The following is a 22,307-nucleotide window of genomic DNA, read 5'->3' on the forward strand; positions in this document are numbered from 1 at the left end:
GGTGGGCCAATGAATTGACTGGATTCGTGGGCATCCGGCTCTTGCATTGAAAACAGTGAGGTTGATAAGTCCCAGGATCAGAGCATCATTCTCTGAGGTGGCCCTGTTCTGGCATGCCCAGCACAGGAAAATTTGCACAACTCCCTCTCTGTTGGCCTTTAGGAACACTCTAAATGGCCCTTCCATTTCAGAACTGTTTTGTCTGTTGCTTTTATCCTGATGTTTTGCATTGTTTTTACCACTATTTTAAATTTTCAAATGTGAGCGCTGTGTTGGGCTGATTGGTTGCAAGCAATCTTTCTTGGGAGGTTATAAAGCGATTTAGAAATCCCTTAAAAGATGGCGGTGATGGTGATCAATTGCCTGTATCGAAAGGCAGATTGAGTCCCAGGTTTTGAAAGATTTTTCTTTCTGGGGATTTTGTGTCTCTGCTGTCTTCAAGGATAGATACGAATGCGCTAATTCATTTTGTATGTGTGTGTGTGTTTCATCCTAGGGCTCTAAGTGAGAATATGGCCAATGGCATTGAAGACCTTATAGGGATCCCATTCCCAAACCACAGCAGCGAAGTCCTTTGCGGCTTAAACGAGCAGCGGCACAACGGCCTCCTCTGCGATGTCATCCTCATTGTCCAGGACCAGGAATACAGGACCCACAAGTCTGTCCTGGCTGCCTGCAGCCAATATTTTAAGAAACTCTTCACTGCCGGCACTTTAGCAGACCAGCCCTATGTTTACGAGATTGACTTTGTTGAGCCTGAAGCACTTTCGGCAATCCTCGAGTTTGCCTATACCTCGACCCTCACCATCACCACCTCAAACCTCAAGCACATCCTCAACGCGGCCAGGATGCTGGAGATCCAGTGTGTCATCAACGTCTGCCTAGAAATCATGGAGCCCAGTTTGGAGGAGGGAGACGAGAGGGAGGAGGAGGAGGAGGAAGAAGAGGACGATGAGGAAGAAGAGGAGGACGAGGAAGAAGAGGACGTGGGAGACTTCGCAAACCAGAACCTAACAGACGTCCAAGACGTTGGCTGCCACCAAAGTCCTTCCAAATCTGACCTCGCAGAGGAAGCTTACTCAGAGAGACCAAGTGGGTTCTCCAACCATTTTCAGGCGAACAACTCCAATGGCTCCTTGGGCGTGATAAGAGACTTCTCCATTGAGTCCCTCCTAAGAGAGAACTTGTACCCTAAATCTAGCATGCCAGAACGGAGGCCGGCTCTGTCTCCCTTTGTCCCTGACCTCTTCCCGCACTTGTGGAATGGAGACTTTGGCGCCTTTTCCCAGGTGGAGGAGCAGCAGGTGGACAATGGCCCCTTGGATCTGGTCATCCGGAAGAGGAAGATCAAGGAGGAGGAGAAGGAGGAACCTTCTCCCGCCCCGTTCCCCAACGACCTCTTCAAGGACATGTTTGCCAACAACCCGGTGACCCATTTGGGGCACATCAAGGCGGAGAATGATTACGGAGCCTACCTGAACTTCCTCAGCGCTGCCCATTTTGGGGGAGTCTTTCCTCGGTGGCCGGAAGAGAGGAAGATCAAGCCCAAGGCTTCCCAGCAGTGCCCCATCTGCAACAAAATAATCATGGGAGCCGGGAAGCTGCCGCGGCACATGAGGACCCACACGGGGGAAAAGCCATATATGTGCAATATCTGTGAAGTCCGATTTACCAGGTCTGCACACTTTAAAAAAATACTAGGCACCCCAGCAGATATAAGATTTTTTCCTATGTGGTATATAATGAGTGCATGCTTTATCCTGTTCTGTTTACAAAGACTTCAGGCTGTCATATGTACCGTATTTTTTGCTCTATAAGACTCACTTTTTCCCTCCCAAAAAGTAAGGGGAAATGCGTGTGCGTCTTATGGAGCGAACACAGGCTGTGCAGCTATCCCAGAAGCCAGAACAGCAAGAGGGATCACTGCGCAGCGATCCCTCTTGCTGTTCTGGCTTCTGAGATTCAGAATATTATTTTTTCATGTTTTCCTCCTCCAAAAACTAGGTGGGTCTTGTGGTCTGGTGTGTCTTATAGAGCGAAAAATACGGTAGTTATTTTCTCCCCGCCCCTCCATCTTAATCCTCACAGCAACCCTGACAGGTAGGTTGGGAGGAGATGCAGTAGGTGCCATGCGCAGCTGGGGTCTTGAACCATGATCTGCCGGGTCTTAGTCCAATGCCTTGGCCCAAGGATGGAGAAAATGTAGACCCACAGGTGTCGCTGGGCTCCCACTGCCATCAACCCCAATTAAAAGGTTGAAAGGTCAGGGATGATGGAAGCTGAAGTTAAACAGCTTCTGGAGAAAAATATGTTTCTCATCTTTGCATAAAGAATTCTTCAGTGCAAAGAAATCAGTTCGAACAGGAGTCTCCTAAAAACTCTCAGAGCACTTAACAAACACTCTGTACTCCTAACAAACCACAGTTTACAGGATTCTGTTGGGGAAACCGTGGTTGTTTAAAGTGATATAATAGTGCTTTAAATGGATGGTGCAGGTGTGGCCCAAGTCTGTTTTTAATAGCGTCACTTGTACACTATGGGAACTTGGGTAATGGCAATGCTTAGGGCTCACACCTCAGCAGGAGCCCACCAGTCCTTGGGATAGCTCAGTCGGTAGAGCACAGGACTCGTAATTTCAGGGTCGTGGGTTCAAGCTCCAGGTTGAGCAAAAGATTCCTGCATTGCAGGGGGTTGGACTAAATACTAATACTAATAATAATAATAATAATAATAATAACAATAATAATAATAATAATTTATTATTTATACCCCGCCCATCTGGCTGGGCTTCCCCAGCCACTCTGGGTGGCTTCCAACAAAATATTAAAATACAGTAATGCATCAAACATTAAAAGCTTCCCTAAACAGGGCTGCCTTCAGATGTCTTCTAAAAGTCTGGTAGTTGTTTTTCTCTTTGACATCTGGTGGGAGGGTGTTCCACAGGACGGGTGCCACTACTGAGAAGGCCCTCTGCCTGGTTCCCTGTAACTTGGCTTCTCACAGTGATGGAACCGCCAGAAGGCCCTCGGCACTGGACCTCAGTGTCTGGGCAGAACGATGGGGGTGGAGACGCTCCTTCAGATGACCCTCAGGGTCCCTTCCAGCTCTACGATGATTCTATGATTCTTTGACAAGAGCCCTCCCTCTTGCTGCAGTGAGGAGGTAGACTTGGTGAGGAAGGACAGGCATGAGGGAATGAGTTGCCTGAGAGCCCTCTAGGACTGGGAGCTGATGCCGTCTGAGTGCCTTTATTAACAGGCTAAGTCAACCTCATGCCGGCTGGCGATGAGAAAGGGGAGGCAGGGAAGAGAGTCAGAGATGCCCCCAGAAAGCTGCTGGCAAGAATCTGCGTCTCCGTCTCCCAGTTGTAATCTCCAATATCATGTTCTGGTTGAGAGTATTATTATGCTAAAAGACCGTGCTCATTAACCATTAATTATCATCTGCGAGAACAGGCCTGGGAATTGATTTGCCTCTGCAGTCCAATTTCATTCGCCAGGAGGATTTTTGAAAGGGTTCTTTTGCAGAAGAAGGTTAGGCCTGTAGAAGCTGCTGAAAGCCCCTGGTGCTGGGGGCAGGGGCAAACCCCAGTCTCACGCTCCCCTAAGGATATGTGTGGGAACCAATGAGATCAGGCAAGGGAGTGTCCCCCCCCCCAGAGAGTTGCACCAATCCGGTACCAAGGACAAGAAACAGCATCTAAAGCTGCTGTTGAGAATTTTCTTTCATCAAAATGATCACATCCATAACATAGCATGACATTAAGATTCTCACATATTTACATTTTATCTAATGCGCTAGCTAGCTAGCTGGAGATGTTGTGTATAAAAGGTAGGGACCCCTGACCATTAGGTCCAGTCGTGGCCGACTCTGGGGTTGCGGCGCTCATCTTGCTTTATTGGCCGAGGGAGCCAGCGTACAGCTTCCGGGTCATGTGGCCAGCATGACTAAGCCACTTCTGGCAAATCAGAGCAGCACATGGAAACGCCATTTACCTTCCCGCCGGAGCGGTACCTATTTATCTACTTGCACTTTGACGTGCTTTCAAACTGCTAGGTTGGCAGGAGCAGGGACCGAACAATGGGAGCTCACCCCGTCGCAGGGATTCGAACCGCCGACCTTCTGATCGGCAAGCCCTAGGCTCTGTGGTTTAACCCACAGCGCCACCCTTGTCCCTCTCATATTGTGTATATATTGCAGTTAATGTGTAGTTGAATGGAGAGGGTGCATAGGACAATGTGCCTCTTTAGCACTCACATGGTCAGATTTCGGTTCAGTAAGCTGAAATATATACAAGCCTTTTGGCTGTTCCTGCTTCACTCCCTCCTTCTGCAGCCAACTCCCAACCATGGCTTCCTATCCTGGCTTGTTATATTAACCATAGTTTCCTAGTTTGGACGTAACAGGCAACAGTGGTTCACAGAACACATCCTGGTTTGTTTGCTCCCTTTTACAAGGGGTGCAAGCATCTGTGACCCACTCAGAGGTTGGGCATGGTTGCTACTCGAGTGTGTGAAAGATGCACAAACCCCACATCTCTCAACGTTGCTTTCGGGATTACTCACGTTCAGTGTGAGCATTTGGCCTTGAGTTTATCTGGTGCGGTGTAGCCAATCTGCACACCAGCAGCTAAGTAGACATAGGGGACATGAATGTGGCAACCATGGCGGAAAAGGCTTGGGAAACCTCTTGTAGCAGCCTTATAGCAATCTGGTTGTGTGCATTTGGCACCGTGCCTGGGGCGTGGCTTTTGGCACCCCATCGCCAAGGCCCCCAGCAATCAGCAGTTGCCACTTCACATCAAAAACCAATTTCAACAGCAGCCGCTTGTGGCCAACTCTGCCAGTTTGGAAACAAATCGCTGCACGGGCTTTCCCCTTTCCCATCACACATGCAGTTAGTTTTATGACTGTGCTCCAATGCTTGTTTATTTCACTCTAAAGCCAGGTTGGCAAGTTCTGTTGGCAGGAAGGGCCGTAGCTCAGTAGAAGAGTATCTGCTTTGCATGTATAATAATAATAATAATAATAATAATAATAATAATAATAATAATAATAATAATAATAATAATAATAATAAATAATTTATTTGTACCCCGCCCATCTGGCTGGGTTTCCCCAGCCACTCTGGGCAGCTTCCAACAAAGATTAAAAATACATTAAAATGTCACACAATAAAACCTTCCCTGAACAGGAATGCCTTCAGATGTCTTCTAAATGTCAGGTAGTTGTTTATCTCTTGGACATCTGCTGGAAGGGCGTTCCACAGGGCGGGCGCCACCACCGAGAAGACCCTCTACCTGGTTCTCTGTAGCTTTGCTTCTTGTAGTGAGGGAACCGGCAGAAGGCCCTCGGTGCTGGACCTCAACGTCCAGGCTGAACGATGGGGGTAGAGATGCTGGTTCTGGTTCAATTCCTGGCACCCCAGGCAGGACAGGGGAAGATTTCTGCCTGAAATCCTGGACTTTCACAGCCGTTCAGCATAGGCAGGCCTGAACTAGATGAACCGATGTTCTGACTGAGTGAAAGACAGCTTCCTGTTTCTGTGATCGCTGAAGTTTCTCCAGAGGCATTGCCCCTCCTTTGTTGCTGCCTTCAAACAAAATTAGGGAAAGAAAGAAGCTGGGCTTCTGCCACTGCTCCTGAAGACCCTCAACCCCAAGGAACAACTGAAGAATTTCTCTTGCCCTTGGAAAAAATGGTGAAATGGTACCCTGCCCCCCCACCCACCACTATAAAGGTAAAGGGACCCTTGACCATTAGGTCCAGTCGTGGCCAACTCTGGGGTTGCAGCACTCATCTCACTTTATTGGCCAAGGGAGCCGGCGTACAGCTTCCGGGTCATGTGGCCAGCATGACTAAGCCACTTCTGGCGAACCAGAGCAGTGCACGGAAACACCGTTTACCTTCCCGCCAGAGTGGTACCTATTTATCTACTTGCACTTTGATGTGCTTTCGAACTGCTAGGTTGGCAGAAGCTGGGACAGAGCAATAGGAGCTCATCCCGTTGTGGGGATTCGAACCGCCAACCTTCTGATCGGCAAGTCCTAGGCCCTGTAGTTTAACCCACAGCGCCACCCGCATCCCTATAAGAATAGAATAGAATAGAATAGAATAGAATAGAATAGAATAGAATAGAATAGAATAGAATAGAATAGTGGAGCCACCACTATATTGTTCCACAAATAGGGTAGAGAATTTCAAGAAGCCATTGGTACCCAGCAATCATTCACTGTAGCTGCTCTATTTTCCAGGCAGCAGTCTGGGGGCTGGAAGTATATTCTAGCATGCAAATAGACCCCATATTACAGTACCTTCTCTGTTGCTACCACCTGCCATTTCCATTGCAAAAACAAGGGTCTGGTTCTCCTGTTAAAGATGGCAAGGCTCTTTTATACAGCAGGCCTCACCTAGCAAGTAAGGATTTCCTAAGAAGTGCAGGGCATTATATACAAAACTCAAAGAGACACGTGCACATTCAGATCAGAGAATCAGAGTTGTAGAGTTGGAAGAGGGTCATCTGGTCCAACCACTGCAGATGACTAGATGACTCAATGAGATCCAAGAAAGGCGAGTCCACCAGCTCTTGTGGGAGTCTGCTCCATTGTTGAACAGCTCTTACTCCCAGAAAGTTCTTCCTGGGGTTTAGTTGGAATCTCCTTTCTTGTAACTTGAAGCCATTTGTTCAAGTCCTACCCTCCAGAGCAGCAGAAAACATACTTATTCCATCTTCCATATGACAGTCCCTTAGGTATTTGAAGATGGCTATCATATCTCCTCTTCTCCAGGCTCCTTCAACCGTTCCTCATCAGGTTTGGTTTCCAGACCCTTGATCATCTTGGTTGCCCTCCTCTGCACATGTTCCATCTTATCAATATCCTTCTTGAACTGTGTCGCCCTGAACTGGACACAGGTTTCTAAATGCAGTCTGGCCAAGGCAAAATAGAGTGGTACAGTGGACGCTCGTGTTGCAAACATGATCCATGCGGGGTGCACATTCGCAACCTGCAGCGTTCGCAACCCACAGTGGCGCGTCTGCACACGCGCGGGTCGCAATTTGGTGCTTCTGCGCATGCACGATTTAGCGTTCTGTGCATGCGCAACCCCCGAAACCTGGAAGTAACCTGTTCTGGTACTTCCAGGTTTTGGTGGGTCCGTAACCCAAAAAAACGCAACCTGAAGCGCCTGTAACCCGAGGTATGACTGTACTATGGCTTCCCATGATCTGATGTGGAATCTTTCTCACGAGCATGCACACACTTAACTTTAGGGAGGAAGTATATTCACAAGAAGAGCACTAGCAGATCATATCAAAGGTTCACCATCCCATTTCACCCAGTAGCCAACCTGATGCCTATTTAGGAAGACCACCAGCAACAGGGTGGCTTTAACTTCCACCCTTAGCAAGGCGAAGTCTGCCTTTTCGTGCCGGTGAGCACATCTGGAATTTTGAGGAAGCGCTGTGGGCATCAGTCACAATTCACATTTGAAGTAACACTGCTCCTATACTGGGAGGCTCATTTTCCTTATGAACAAAAATGTTTTGACACTTTCCAATTACAGTCTGGCAGGGCTTCCTGGGATCCACTAAGATGGCTTTGTGGCCTTAGAAGTTGGCTCCAAAATCAGACAGAGAACCTATGTCTCTCCAGATAATCAATGATCTCCAATTCCCATCAGCTCCAACCAGCATGAACCCTGGTGATGGATGATGGGGGGTTGTCAGTTCAGCAATCTCCAGAGCGCTACGGGTTCCCCAGTCCATGGTGGCACCAGGTTTGTGCCAAGTGCCCGGGCGTTGCAAAAACAAATGCTAAGATCGTAGCAGTAGTTTAAAGTGCTGCTGCAGTTTTGTGTGGATTTTTAAATTTTTATTTTAAGGACTGCATCATGCCAAGCCATGATTCATGCATCCTTGGGCTGGTATCAACATGCAAGTTGATGACAGGACCATTTGCAAATCCATTGTGCACAGAGGGAGGCAATTGCTCTTTCTTGACCTGCCCAGGTTGCATCACGCTGTTTGCAAACCCTCTGAAGGGCTGGTTCCAAGAGCACAAGCTGTGACCTTGCATGCCGGTACAGCTCACCTTGGAATAAATGGATGGGGCTGAGCTGTGGAACATGGTGGACTTATTGGGCTTATTAGTCTACAGCTTATTAGTTTATGGCAGCTAGACTGGTGACTGGGAGCGGCCGCTGAGACCACATAACGCCGGTCTTGAAAGACCTACATTGGCTCCCAGTACGTTTCTGAGCACAATTCAAAGTGTTGGTGCTGACCTTTAAAGCCCTAAACGGCCTTGCCCAGTATACCTGAAGGAGCGTCTCCACCCCCATCATTCTGCCCGGATGCTGAGGTCCAGCACCGAGGGCCTTCTGGCGGTTACCTCATTGCGAGAAGTAAAGCTACAGGGAACCAGGCAGAGGGCCTTATCGGTAGTGGCGCCCGCCCTGTGGAACGCCCTCCCATCAGATGTCAAAGAGAAAAACAACTATCAGAATTTTAGAAGACATCTGAAGGCAGCCCTGTTTAGGGAAGCTTCTAATGTTTAATAGACTATTGTATTTTAATATTCTGTTGAAAGCTGCCCAGAGTGGCTGGGGAAACCCAGCCAGATGGGTGGGGTATAAATAATAAATGATGATGATGATTATAATGCCATCAGTCGACATGGCACTTTCTCACATAGACAAAAGGGGCACACCCTCTACATGGAGGAGCTTATGGTGTAAAAGTTGAGGGTGATGGAGAATGGATTGCGGGGGGAGAGGGAACAAGGGGTGCACAGTCCTTGGTGCTTCACCTCAAAAAAGACATTGCATTGCTGGGAAACATGCAGAAGGGATAGCCAGCATTGTGTCATCGAGATGTTTTGGCCAGAGCCCAGGAATGATGAGCTTTGTAGTTCCACCCAGAGGGTACCAGATCGGCTACGCACTTTCGTCAGAGTAAGTCCCATTGAATTAGACGCCTCTTACATCTGAGCAGAGAAGCGAACAATTGCTCTGTTAAATGAATGAAGGGTTGGAAAACTAGAAGGACAGATCAAAGGGTTGGAGATCTTTTAGTCTAGAACAAGAAATGGTTCAGCAGGGGGTCGGTGAAGGTTGAGGTGCCACAAAACGGTGACGGGAAAGCTATGGGTAGACAGAAGAAGAAAAAGAAGAGAAGAGGAGTTTGGATTTGATATCCCGCCTTTCACTCCCCTTCAGGAGTCTCAAAGCGGCTAACATTCTCCTTTCCCTTCCTCCCCCACAACAAACACTCTGTGAGGTGAGTGGGGCTGAGAGACTTCAGAGAAGTGTGACTGGCCCAAGGTCACCCAGCAGCTGCGTGTGGAGGAGCAGAGACGCGAACCCGGTTCCTCAGATTATGAGACTGCCGCTCTTAACCACTACACCACACTGGCTCTCAGAAGCTTTTCTTCCAGCTCATCATGCTAGAACTCAGGGAGAGCCGATGAAACTGAATCTTGGAAGATTTAGGATGGGTAAATGGAGGACTTCTTCATACAAACACATACCGTATTTTTCGCTCTATAGGACACTTCAGACCATAAGACGCACCTAGTTTTTGGAGGAGGAAAACAAGAAAAAAAATATTCTGAATCCCAGAAGCCAGAACAGCAAGAGGGATCGCTGCGCAGTTTCTGGGATAGCCGCGCAAAGCCTCTTCAGGGCAGGAATGTTCTTCCCGCTGCCCTGAAGAGGCTTCATGTTGCTATCCCAGAAGCCAGAATAGCAAGAGGGATCACTGCACAGCTAAAGCAGCGATCGCTCTTGCTATTCTGGCTTCTGGGATAGCTGTGCAGCCTGCATTCGCTCCATAAGACGCACACACATTTCCCCTTACTTTTTAGGAGGGAAAAAGTGAGTCTTATAGAGTGACAAATACGGTAATTGAAGCATGGAAGTGGTGACGGTCACTGACTTATGTGTCTTTAAGAAGATGAAAGGCGTGTTTCTGGTGGAAGATCAAAGGCTGTTAGCCAGGATGGCAACATAGAACCTGCATGTTCAGGTGCAGTATACTTCTGAATATCAGTTGATGAGGAGCATCTACAGGAGAGGACCATCACCTCCAAGCCTTGCTTGTGGGCTCTGGTTGGACTTGGACAGCGTACAAAGCAGACCACTGGAGGTTTCTTAGGAGCAGATGCAACAATCAAATTCATTTTCCGGCTTTGTTTCAGCTGGGCATGGGTGGGGTGTCTCAACCTGTGTGCAAGGTAAACAGCAACCCTTGGCTACACCCAGAATACACTGTGCACCAGAGAAGTGTTTGTTGTTGTTGTTTTAAGTGGCAAACCACCCGTATAGAAGCCATGCGGGCTGACTGTGTAACAGGGTGGAGTTTGCACAAAGGACAAAGGCGCTCACAAGAGCCCTCCCTGTGACCCTGTTTCTCAGACTGATCTTGTGACGCCACTGTCAAAAAGTTCAGCGCCTGGCCAATGAAGTGGTGCAGCAAAAGTGGGCATGCGTTGAGAAATTAGAATTAGAAATTTATTATTACGGTCATAGACCAGTTCCAGGTCACTTGCAATATCAGGAAAATCTTAAAACACAACAGGGATACATTGAATTGCAATTGGGTATAACAGAGACAATTCAGATATAGCGGCAGTTAAATACCGTATTTTTTGCTCTATAAGACCCACTTTTTCCCTCCTAAAAAGTAAGGGGAAATGTGTGTGCGTCTTATGGAGCGAATGCAGGCGGCATAGCTATCCCAGAAGCCAGAACAGCGAGAGGGATCGCTGCTTTCGCTGTGCAGTGATCCCTCTTGCTGTTCTGGCTTCTGGGATAGCAACATGAAGCCTCTTCAGGGCAGCGGGAAGAACACTCCTGCCCTGAAGAGGCTTTGCGCGGCTATCCCAGAAACTGTGCAGTGATCCCTCTTGCTGTTCTGGCTTCTGAGATTCAGAATTTTTTTCCCCTTGTTTTCCTCCGCCAAAAACTAGGTGCATCTGGTGGTCTGGTGTGTCTTATAGAGCGAAAAATACGGTGTGTGTGTATATATATGAGTGCTGCAAAGCCAAATATTGGCATGTTTAAGGAAAGGGCCATAGCTTAGTGGCAGAGAACGTGCCTTGGATGCAGAAGGCCTCAGATCAAACCTCTAGCAGCTCCAAGTAGAGCTGGGAGAAACTCCATTTCGGAAACCCTGGAGAGCCAGTCAGCATGGGAGCCATGGGATGAACTTTGCCCAGGGGTCCCTCAATCCTGGAGAGCCGCTGCCAATCAGCATGGGAGCCATGGAATGAGACTTTGCCCAGGGCTCCCTCAACCCTGAAGTCAGCCCTGAATTACAGAATTGCTGGAGGCTGAGCTCTGCATCTAAGGCGTGTTCACTGAGTTATGGCTCCTTCCCAATAGTAGGACCTCCCCTGCCGTCAGCACTATGCTTTAAAGTAGCATCGTGCCCCTTTAAAAGATGCTGGGGCTTCCCCCACAGAATCTTGGGAACAACAGAGCTCCCATTTCCATGGTGGCTTAACCATCAGTCCTTCTTTCCAGGGAACTCTGGGAATTGTAGCTCTCTGAGGAGGACCAGTGTCTCCTAACAACTCTCAGCACCCTTAACTACATTTAAAACAGAATGAAAGATGCGGATTTGAGATGTGGATTTGTGCTGCCACCTGCTGGCTCCAGGAACTTGCTGCTCGCTCAGTTCTTTGTGTGCTAAGCTTTCTGCACAGTGAGGTCCAGTTGTGGCATCTAAGATGGTTTCCAGGAATCATTGTTTGACTTGTGTCTGCATCTACTGTGGCAAAAAGTTGGAGGTTCCTCAGTCTTTTAGTTCTTCTGTTTGATGTGGCCTCTCTTCAGTTGCCTTGATCCAGTTCTTGGAAGTAAAGTCCCCAAATCCCAACTAGATTAGCCCATTTTAGAATCATAGAATTGTCATCTAGTCCAACCCCCTTCAATGCAGGGATCCTGCCCACAGCTGTCCCTGGGTGGTTAACAGCCAGACCCATCAAAAGAACTGTGCGTGCGAATTTGACAATGTAGCACATGTCTTTATGCCGAGTACTGTTGGGGTTTTTTTGCAATTGAATAAATTAAGAAAGTGGGACACGGGTGGCGCTGTGGGTTAAACCACAGAGCCTGGGACTTGCTGATCAGAAGGTCGGTGGTTCAAATCCCCGCGACAGGGTGAGCTCCCGTTGCTCGGTCCCTGCTCCTGCCAACCTAGCAGTTTGAAAGCATGTCAAAGTACAAGTAGATAAATAGGTACCGCTCCGGCGGGAAGGTAAACGGCGTTTCCATGCACTGCTCTGGTTCGCCAGAAGCAGCTTAGTCATGCTGGCCACATGAACCGGAATCTGTACACTGGCTCCCTCGGCCAATAAAGCGAAATGAGCACCGCAATCCCAGAGTCGGCCACGACTGGACCCAGTGGCGTAGCGTGGGGGGTGCAGGGGGGCCAGCCGCACCGGGCGCAACATCTGGGGGTTGGGGTTAGGGGGCGCAAATCCACGGGTTAGGGGGCGCAAATCCACGGGTTAGGGGGCGCAAATTACTTGCCTTGCCCCGGGTGCTGACAACCCACGCTACGCCACTGACTGGACCTAATGGTCAGGGGTCCCTTTACCTTTACCTAAATTAAGAAAAGTAAGTATGAAGGAACAGGTATTGTTCTTTCCATGATTAAGCTACCCAAGGATTCTTGGAGTTGTTGTTGTTTTTTAAAAAAAGGTTAGCCAGTCATCTCTTAGAGATGCTTCAAAACACCTAAAGGAGCCAATGAATGTAATACAGTATAGCAGCTGCCAAGCAATTGCTGAGACACTTTCTGGAACTGCCACCAAGACTGAAATCGTGGGGCCCATGTTTAGTAAGCAGCACCCACCCACCTGGGGATTGTTACAGTTTATTTACATGCCACCAAAAAGGGCCCCCCAAGGCGGCTTCCAGAGAGGAAACACAGGAATTCAAAAATGCAAATTATAATTATTTTTTTGAAAATTCAAAACGGGATCTTAACATTTCAAAAACGTGAAGATCCACGTGAAGGCCACTGCGAAAGGCATCTGGTTGTTGACATTTTTAGGAGCAGAATGTTTAACTGGCAGTGGCCTAGAAGTGCTTTCCTCATATTTATATTCTTTTATGATGTTCATGTGGTATGGTGTAGTGGTTAAGAGCGGTAGTCTCGTAATCTGGGGAACGGGGTTTGCGTCTCCGCTCCTCCACATGCAGCTGCTGGGTGACCTTGGGCCAGTCACACTTCTCTGAAGTCTCTCAGCCCCACTCACCTCACAGAGTGTGTGTTGTGGGGGAGGAAGGGAAAGGAGAACGTTGGCCGCTTTGAGACTCCTTCGGGTAGTGATAAAGCGGGATATCAAATCCAAACTCCTCCTCCTCCTCCTCCTCCTCCTCCTCTTCTTCTTCTTCCTTATGGAGTATTAAAAAGCAATGTTTATACAATTTCTAATTGAACGTTCCCCCTTAACTGTTCTTTTCGAAGTTGTGTTTCTCTTGTGGTTCTTTTCCTTTAGCTATAGTCCATCAACACTGAATGGCCCACAGAGTCTCCATCTGATTCACAGAATCATAAAATTGTTGGGTTCTTCCTGATGTTGAGTCAAAGTCTCATTTTTTGTAATGTGTAGCCATTGGTCATACTTTTCAGAGCAGGAGAAAACAAGCTTCCTGTATCTTCCATGTTCCATAGCCCTTTAGATATTTGATTATGGTTATCATATCTCCTCTCATTCTCCTCTTTTCCAGGCTAAACATATCCAGCTCCCTCAACCATTCCTCATAAGGCTTGGTTTCCAGAACATTCCTGTGTTCCTAAACTAGCCTCCCCCCCCCCCAATCTTGTGACTCCAGGTGGTACTGGATTCCCAACTCCCATCCATCTCAGCTGACCTGGCCAGCCATCAGTGATGTTGCGAATTGTAGTCTGAGGGCCACAGATTCAGAGAGAACCTAATAATAATAATAATAATAATAATAATAATACAGTGGTACCTCGGGTTAAGTACTTAATTTGTTCTGGAGGTCCGTTCTTAACCTGAAACTGTTCTTAACCTGAAGCACCATTTTAGCTAATGGGGCCTCCTGCTGTCACCGCACCGCCGGAGCATGATCTCTGTTCTTATCCTGAAGCAAAGTTCTTAACCTGAGGCACTATTTCTGGGTTAGCGGAGTCTGTAACCTGAAGCGTATGTAACCTGAGGTACCACTGTAATAATAATTATTTATTTATACCCCGCCCATCTGGCTGGGCTTCCCCAGCCACTCTGGGCAGCTTCCAACAAAATATTAAAATACAGTAATGCATCAAACATTAAAAGCTTCCTAAAACAGGGCTGCCTTCAGATGTCTTCTAAAAGTCTGGTAGTTGTTGTTCTCTTTGACATCTGGTGGGAGGGCGTTCCACAGGGCAGGTGCCACTACCGACAAGGCCCTCTGCCTGGTTCCCTGTAACCTCACTTCTCGCAGGGAGGGAACCGCCAGAAGGCCCTTGGCGCTGGACCTCAGTGTCTGGGTAGAACGATGGGGGTGGAGACGTTCCTTCAAGTATACTGGGCCGAGGCCGTTTAGGGCTTTAAAGGTCGGCACCAACACTTTGAATTGTGCTCGGAAACGTACTGGGAGCCAATGTAGGTCTTTCAAGACTGGTGTTATGTGGTCTCGGAGGCGCTGCCCCGAACTAATCATGCTGCTTCTCCTTTTTTGCAGGCAAGACAAGCTGAAGATCCACATGCGGAAGCACACGGGAGAAAGGCCCTACCTCTGCATCCACTGCAACGCCAAATTCGTCCACAACTACGACCTGAAGAACCACATGCGCATCCACACGGGCATCCGCCCTTACCAGTGCAAGTTCTGCTACAAGAGCTTCACCCGCTCGGACCACCTGCACCGCCACATCAAGCGCCAGAGCTGCCGCATCTCCCGGCCCAGGAGGGGGCGCAAGCCGGCCACCTGGAGAGCGGCCAGCTTGTTGTTTGCGCAGAACGGCCAGCCGGACGACAAGAGCTTCCTGGTGCCTCCGGCCCTCCAGGAGATGAGCAGCCATCTTGGTAGCGCGGCCATGTGCCTTCCGGGCCCCAGCCCTAAGCATTTTATGGACGGGGCCAAGAACGCTCTGAATTTGCAAGAGCTGGAGAGCCAGTTTGAGGAAACCCAAATGAAGCTGTTTGGGCGGACGCACCTGGATGTGGAGAGGAACGGAGGCCTATTTGCCTTTGCGCTGGGCCACAACGAAAGCCTCTCGGCCCGGCCGTATTTCTCCCTTCCCGACCCCTGGGGGACGGGGTTCAATGGACTGGCGGGACTCAACCACCTTGCTCCCATTTCCGAAGCGAGCAACTAAGTGCCACCTTCTATCCAATGGATGGTTTTGGTAGGTTGACTGTTGGCTGAGGAGCTAAATTTCAGCTAGGAAGCCAAATCATGTGCAATACTGACTCTTTACTTCTTTCTCTCCCATACAGTACATGTGATTGGTTAACTCTGGTCACATGGGAAGTACAGTGGTACCTTGGTTCTCAAACTTAATCCGTTCTGGAAGTCCGTTCCAAAAGCAAAGTGTTCCAAAACCAAGGTGCACTTTCCCATAGAAAGTAATGCAAAACGGATTAATCCATTCCAGACTTTTACAAACAACCCCTAAAACAGCAATTTAACATGATTTTTACTATCTAATGAGACCATTGATCCATAAAATGAAAGCAATAATCAATGTAAAGGTAAAGGGACCCCTGACCATTAGGTCCAGTCGTGGCCGACTCTGGGGTTGCAGTGCTCATCTCACTTTATTGGCCGAGGGAGCCGGCGTACAGCTTCCGGGTCATGTGGCCAGCATGACTAAGCCGCTTCTGGCGAACCAGAGCAATGCACGGAAATGCCGTTTACCTTCCTGCCAGAGCGGTGCCTATTTATCTACTTGCACTTTGACGTGCTTTCGAACTGCCAGGAGCTCACCCCGTCACAGGGATTTGAACCGCTGACCTTCTGATCGGCAGGTCCTAGGCTCTGTGGTTTAACCCACAGTGCCACCCACATCCCTTCTCCCTCTGACTACTCATCATCAACCCACCGCCAGACCTCAGGCTCTGAGCCTCCTTCCCTTGGGGGTTACCCAGCTGGTACCCCCCCAATTCCTCTGCATCCATCCAGTCCAGGATAGGGGCTAGGGGTTGGTTGTTAAAAGGTAAAGGTACCCCTGACCATTAGGTCCAGTCGTGGACGACTCTGGGGTTGCGGTGCTCATCTCGCTCTATAGGCTGAGGGAGCTGGCTTTTGTCCACAGACAGTCATGGGGAGCTCACCCCGTCATGGGGATTTGAACCGCCAACCTTCTGATCGGCAAGTCCCAGGCTCTGTGGTTTAACCCACAGCGCCACCCGCATCCCTTAATAATCAATGTACAGTACTACAAAATAAGTAAGACAGTATTGTAGATGATAAAAAATAAAATTATTATTTCTTTCTTACCTGCACAGATGATAGTATTTCTTTAGATATGGGGCTTTTATCCATTCCATAGTCACACAATCAGTCAATGAGTAGCTGAACTAGGTTCCACACAGTCACAAAAACAAATTAACCGAAAAAGCCTCAAAAACACAGAAAAACAAAAGCGCCAGACTTAATCCATTTCAGAAGTCCGTTTGACTTCTGAAATGTTCGAAAACCAAGGTGAAGCTTCTGATTGGTGCAGGCGCCCCGGAAGCAATAGCCAACAACCACATCAGATGTTCGGCTTCCGAAAAATGTTCAAAAACCGGAACACTTACATCTGGGTTTTCGGTGTTTGGGAACCAAGGCATTTGAGAACCAAGGTACCACTGGATCTTATTACATTTGCCATTTTGTTTTGTGTGTGAGTGACTTGACTGCAATGGCTGCATCTCCATGAACACTGAAGAAGAGGCAGCGTTAGATAACTGTCTCTCCAATGCAACAGAGGAGAGGAGTGCTAGATCTTAGGACGCAGCCAGTCTGTTATGGGAAGAAACATTGGGGCCCTGAGCTGTTTAGGGCTTTAAAGCACCAGCACCTCGCATTGGGCTTGGAAGCACACAGGCGGCCAATGTTAATTCTTTCAGAATAGGTGTAATATATATCAGTTGAAATTCCAGCAGGCGGTTTCTGCACTCATTGAAGCCTCCAGGTTGTCTGTAAGGGCAGCCCCACAAACTGTGCATTACAGTAGTCTAGCTGGGAGGTTACCAGAGAGCATGGCAAGGTGACCCCCCATTTTTATGTGCAACCTTCCTTCCAAGAATAATGAAAGAAAAACCATAGGACCATGACTTTAAAGAATGGACTACTGAAAGCAAATTTCCCAGTACCTGAAATTTCTTTTCTTTTTCTCTCCGTAGGCCCCCTTCAGGACTGCTTGGCTCCCTCTGGTGAAGGGACCTTTCAAGGATCAAAGACTTTTTTTCTTACTGGAAGACTGTTGAAAATTAAATCACCCCCCCAAAAAAAAACCCTGCCTGCGTTTGTTTAAAACCCACCAAAAGACTTCTCTTATTTGCACCAATGTGGGGAAGGAGAACAGAACCTTTCGAGAACTGCGTCAGACTATTTTTGTTTCTAAATGTACAGACGTCTTTCTGAGCTACTGTTTTGCAGATTATGGCTTCCTTCAGGTTTTGAGGGGTTATTTGAGTGTGGGGAGGGCTTGCGGGGGGGGGTGAGTGTCCTACGATTTGGAGTCCTTGTAAAATATCCAAAGATTCTGAGTACTGTATAATCTACAAGAACTTGAAGCAAAAGGGACACGCTTTTCTTATGTTTCCTGTTTGTTGGGACGGGGTATTGTCAGGAGGGTGGAAGATCCTTTGGAAATTTTCTATTTATAACTATTTTTATGTGACTGCTTTATGTAAAAAGAAGAATGGGGGTGGGATACCATGTCAAACAGATTTGCCTTAGATAATCAAGGGACAATCATCCTTAACTCTTGTGGACGCTCTAGATTCTTGTTTTAAAAGACCGGAAAAGATACTTTTATGTATTTATTAAGCAGTATTAGTTGATTTTCTTTTTCTTAAATTATTGGCAACATGCAGGGTTTTTAAAAAATGCACATCAGTAAAACACGGGGAAGGAAGAGGCTGATTCACACATGACAGGACAGCAAACCTGGGTTTGTCGCCAGGTGTACACTCAGCAGGTGACATAACTGTGGCCGGTCATGGCTTTCTGACAAATGTACTTCGATAATGCACGTGTTTGTAAGCGTATGTCCTTAAGACATCTTCAAGGTACACCGAAGAAACGTAATGTGTGAAAAGATGCTAGCAGGTGTTCCAAAATTTAACCCAGCCTTCCCCCAACCTGGTGCCCTTCAAACGTTTTGAACTACAACACTTAGTTCAAGCCCACCTCTGTACATTTAGTGCCATTCTGTTTGACTCACGGGACCCCCAGACTGGGCTGCTTCCAAAAGCCTTTTCCATGTGACTTTGCACCTTATTAGACTTCTTGATTGTTAAAGGGAACAATGGACGCTGATTGTGTTGCTGTTGTTAACAAGTTAAGGCTGATTGCTCCTGGATGATCTCATTTGGCTTATATGTTAGCTGGCTCGTGGCTGGGCTCATTTTCTGGTGGAAGGGACATTTACAGACCATAATGCTCTCGCAGCTTCTTGACATTTCACTGCAATGCAGGCCCCCTGGCACCCCATAATTGCAGCTGCCTGCTTCGAGGGGGCGAATACCCCATTGTGGGCTGCCCTGCCCTTGACTAATTGTTCCCTGTGATCAAGTACGTGTAGAATTTTCCACAGCACCTGGAACCTAGATTCTGACAACCTTCCACTTTCCTTTGTTTTATTTCTCTTTGTTTTTGTTCTTATAAATAATGCATCCTTCTAGACCCTATGATTTTGGAGATACATTTGAAGTCATGCGACATGGACAGCTGCTCACTTTGGTGCAGTGAGCTCTGGTTGGTGCCCTGGTGAGAGATCTGCTCTACAAAAGGATTTCAGCACACCACACACATAAAGGAATAAGTGAACAGGAAATCTTGCTTCCGCAGAAGCTCTCTCTCTGTGTGTCGGCATCACAGCACAGGTTCTGTACTATAGCAGCTTCTGAAACTTTGGAAATAGGTTTGAAGCTCAGTTATGCATCTGCTGCATTGCTGAGCTTCATCATCTACCCATGCGCCTTGCGTTTCAATTCCCCCGAAGTTATCCACATGTCTGCCATGCAGGTGGAAGCAACTGTGGGCTTTTCTGCCTCCTCTTTCCACTCCAACTGCAGGCAAAAACAGCTGCTGCCAGAGAGGTCTGTGAAAATAGTAGACACAGATGCTCTCTCTCTGGTAAGGAGAAGGTAGACGCAGCTAGCAGGTGCAAATACTCTTCTTCTTGTGGGAACTGGGGAATGGTGTGACCCAGAAGGAATCCCTCCAGCTTCACATCAAGTCCTCCTAGATGAGGGATGAAGAACCAGTGGCTTACCAGTTGTTGGACTTGAACAAACAAGAAAACATGGTCAGGGAAGATGTCCAGCAAGATCTGGAGGGCCACAGATCCACCACCTCTGCCCTAGAAGATGCCGGCACAGGGAGAATGATGTGCTTTAAATGTCTCCCCACATTTAGAGGGTAATACCTGAACTTGCCCATCATATCTGCTAGTACTAAAACAGGAAATTGCCATGCAGACATTCCCAATACGCATCTCCAACGTTATTCTGGTCCAGAATAAAACTGGCATATAACTGAGCAGGGTTTTGTGCAGAAGATATTTGCATGAATTGCAACTGATTTGTTCCATTTATCAGAATTGGAGGGGAGGGTCTCTCACTCATGCAGAATATTATCCTGTAATTCATTCCTCGCAATGTGCAGGATGAATATTCTGATGCACCCGCTTAACCAGGAGGTTCATTCTGATCAAGGGTATCGCTGGAGACAACGCAAAATCTGACAGGCCACAGTCCAGCATAGCTGAGCTGCCCAAAGCCCATAGGAAACAATATTAAAAGTGGGTTGAGCTCCTGAGTATGGGCTGGTTCCCAAGTGACGAATGGACCATCACAGGCATGTCTGAATGGACCGCCACAGATGCAAAACCACAGGCTTGCACTTCCAACACACAGGTCTTCCAGTGGTGTCAGTTCACACCTTCAGCTGCCAATCACAAAGTGCACAGTAATCAAGTTTGAGAGAGAAGGAAGTGGTGGGAAACACTTGAGTAAACCAATCGAAGAACAGATTGCAATAAAATGCCCCAGTCAAATACTCTGCTATAGGCCCCAAAGCTTTGATGCCTGGATTCATCCACTCTTCCCAAAGCCTTCTTTGCAGGCATTGTACAGGTGTCCAGTCCACAGTGACCACCTTTGTTTCGGTAGATGAGGAGAACTGCACGGGGCAGCCCATGGAAGCAGAGAGGGGCATTGGAGATTTGTGTGTGTGTTAACTGAAATTTCAGAAGATGGTTTAAAAATCGTCAGCGGACAGGGATTCAGGGTCCACCATAGCCCTTCCCTGTGACTTGAGAAACCTGAATCAATTGTGCAGAACAGTAGGTGGGGTGAAAACCTGCGGTATAAGTGATGCAAAGTTTTTTTAAAAATGATGTAGCATTGCTCAGTTTGCATAATTTACGCAAGCCACAGGACCCAGCTTTTGTATTGCTCAGGAGAAGACTATTATTATTATTATTATTATTAAGCATTAAGTACACATGACCCCAACTATTTTGATCTTTCCATTACCCTTTCTGCTTCCACATGACTGGATCTCATTACACGCCGATAACGCTTGACATGGGGAATGAAGTGGAAGTCCCAAACCATGGCATTCCCCCTGCTTCAAATGTTACCCATGTGGTCCTGGACATGGGGCAGAGGCAATCATTCTGCAAGCCTTCCTTTTAGTCAAGTGGTTGTTCTGCACAGATGTTTCAAGATACCTTGAGGATGAGCTTGCATGAGCATCTCTGGCCAGGGCAGTAAGCAGTCCATGTGAACATGTCGAGCAAATGTTTTACTTGCACTAATTGTTGTAGAGCAGAATGTGATCAGACTCCTTCCATTTGATTTATTTGGGGGCAGGGAAGAAATTGCAAATCCCATCCACTGACAAGGAGCCGGTCCTGTAAACATACCTATTGCACATTTTTGCAACCCGTGGACAAAATAAAATATTATCTCAAATCAACCAGTGTCCTAAACCTCTCAGAATTATGTGTTGTTATATGATCTGCATCTGTTTCTTAAAAAGGTAAAGGGATCCCGGACCATTAGGTCAAGTCGTGGCCAACTCTGGGGTTGGGGCGCTCATCTCGCTTTACTGGCCAAGGGAGCCAGTGTACAGCTTCCGGGTCATGTGGCCAGCATGACTAAGCCACTTCTGGTGAACCAGAGCAGCGCACGGAAACGCCGTTCACCTTCCCGCTGGAGTGCTACCTATTTATCTACTTGCACTTTGAAGTCCTTTCGAACTGCTAGGTTGGCAGGAGCAGGGACCAAGCAACGGGAGCTCCCTCCATCGCGGGGATTCGAGCCGCTGACCTTCTGATCAGCAAGTCCTAGGCTCTGTGGTTTAACCCACAGCACCACCCACGTCCCTGTTTCTTAAGGCCTCCCTAATCCTCAACCTTCTAAAAGTTCCATCTGGTACGTGTTTGCTCTGAAATAATTCCCCATTAAATTAAACAGGACTTACTGGAATGTGTGCAGGAAGAGGAGAACTAGGATGATCAAGCATCTAGAAGTCAAGCCTTATGAGGAATGGTTGAAGGGTCTGGGTATGTCTAGCCTGGGAAAGAGAAGACTGAGAGGAGAGATGATAGCCATCTTCAGATATCTCAAGGGCTGCCACATGGAAGATGGGACAAGCTTGTTTTCTCCTGCTCTGGAGAGTAGGACTTGAACCAATGGCTTCAAGTTACAGTGGTACCTCGAGTTACATATGCTTCAGGTTACATACGCTTCAGGATACAGACTCCGCTAACCCAGAAATAGTGCTTCAGGTTAAGAACTTTGTTTTAGGATGAGAACAGAAATCGTGCTCCGGCGGCGCGGCAGCAGCAGGAGGCCCCATTAGCTAAAGTGGTGCTTCAGGTTAAGAACAGTTTCAGGTTAAGTACAGACCTCCGGAACGGATTAAGTACTTAACCTGAGGTACCACTGTACAAGAAATGAGATTCTGACTAAACATAGGGAATTTTTTTTCTGACAGTGAGAGCTGTTTGACAGTGGAACAGTCTCCCTCGGGAAGTTGTGAACTTTTCTCCTTTGGAGGTTTATAAGCAGAGGTTGGGCCCCGGGCCTGAGTTCTTTACTCCTTCCAGTGACTGACAGCGAT

At 47.8% G+C, this 22,307-nt stretch overlaps 1 protein-coding gene across 5 annotated transcripts in view; it reads left to right on the top strand.

The window, feature by feature from the left end:
• Positions 1-21,158, top strand: part of ZBTB7C (zinc finger and BTB domain containing 7C) — a 235,269-nt gene extending 214,111 nt beyond the window's left edge. For 4 of the 5 annotated variants that reach the window (XM_081212897.1, XM_081212894.1, XM_081212895.1 and 1 more), the window contains 3 exons: positions 497-1,675; positions 14,700-15,366; positions 17,351-21,158. In XM_081212897.1, coding sequence (XP_081069023.1) covers positions 497-1,675; positions 14,700-15,336 — 1,816 coding nt within the window. In that variant the 3' untranslated portion in view covers positions 15,337-15,366; positions 17,351-21,158. The remainder of the gene's footprint in view (positions 1-496; positions 1,676-14,699; positions 15,367-17,350) is intronic. The other variant, XR_014012872.1, reaches the window with a different exon arrangement.
• Positions 21,159-22,307: the final 1,149 nt, after the last annotated feature.

Source organism: Podarcis bocagei, assembly GCF_964188305.1.
Source record: "Podarcis bocagei genome assembly, chromosome: 11".
NCBI lineage: Eukaryota > Metazoa > Chordata > Lepidosauria > Squamata > Lacertidae > Podarcis > Podarcis bocagei.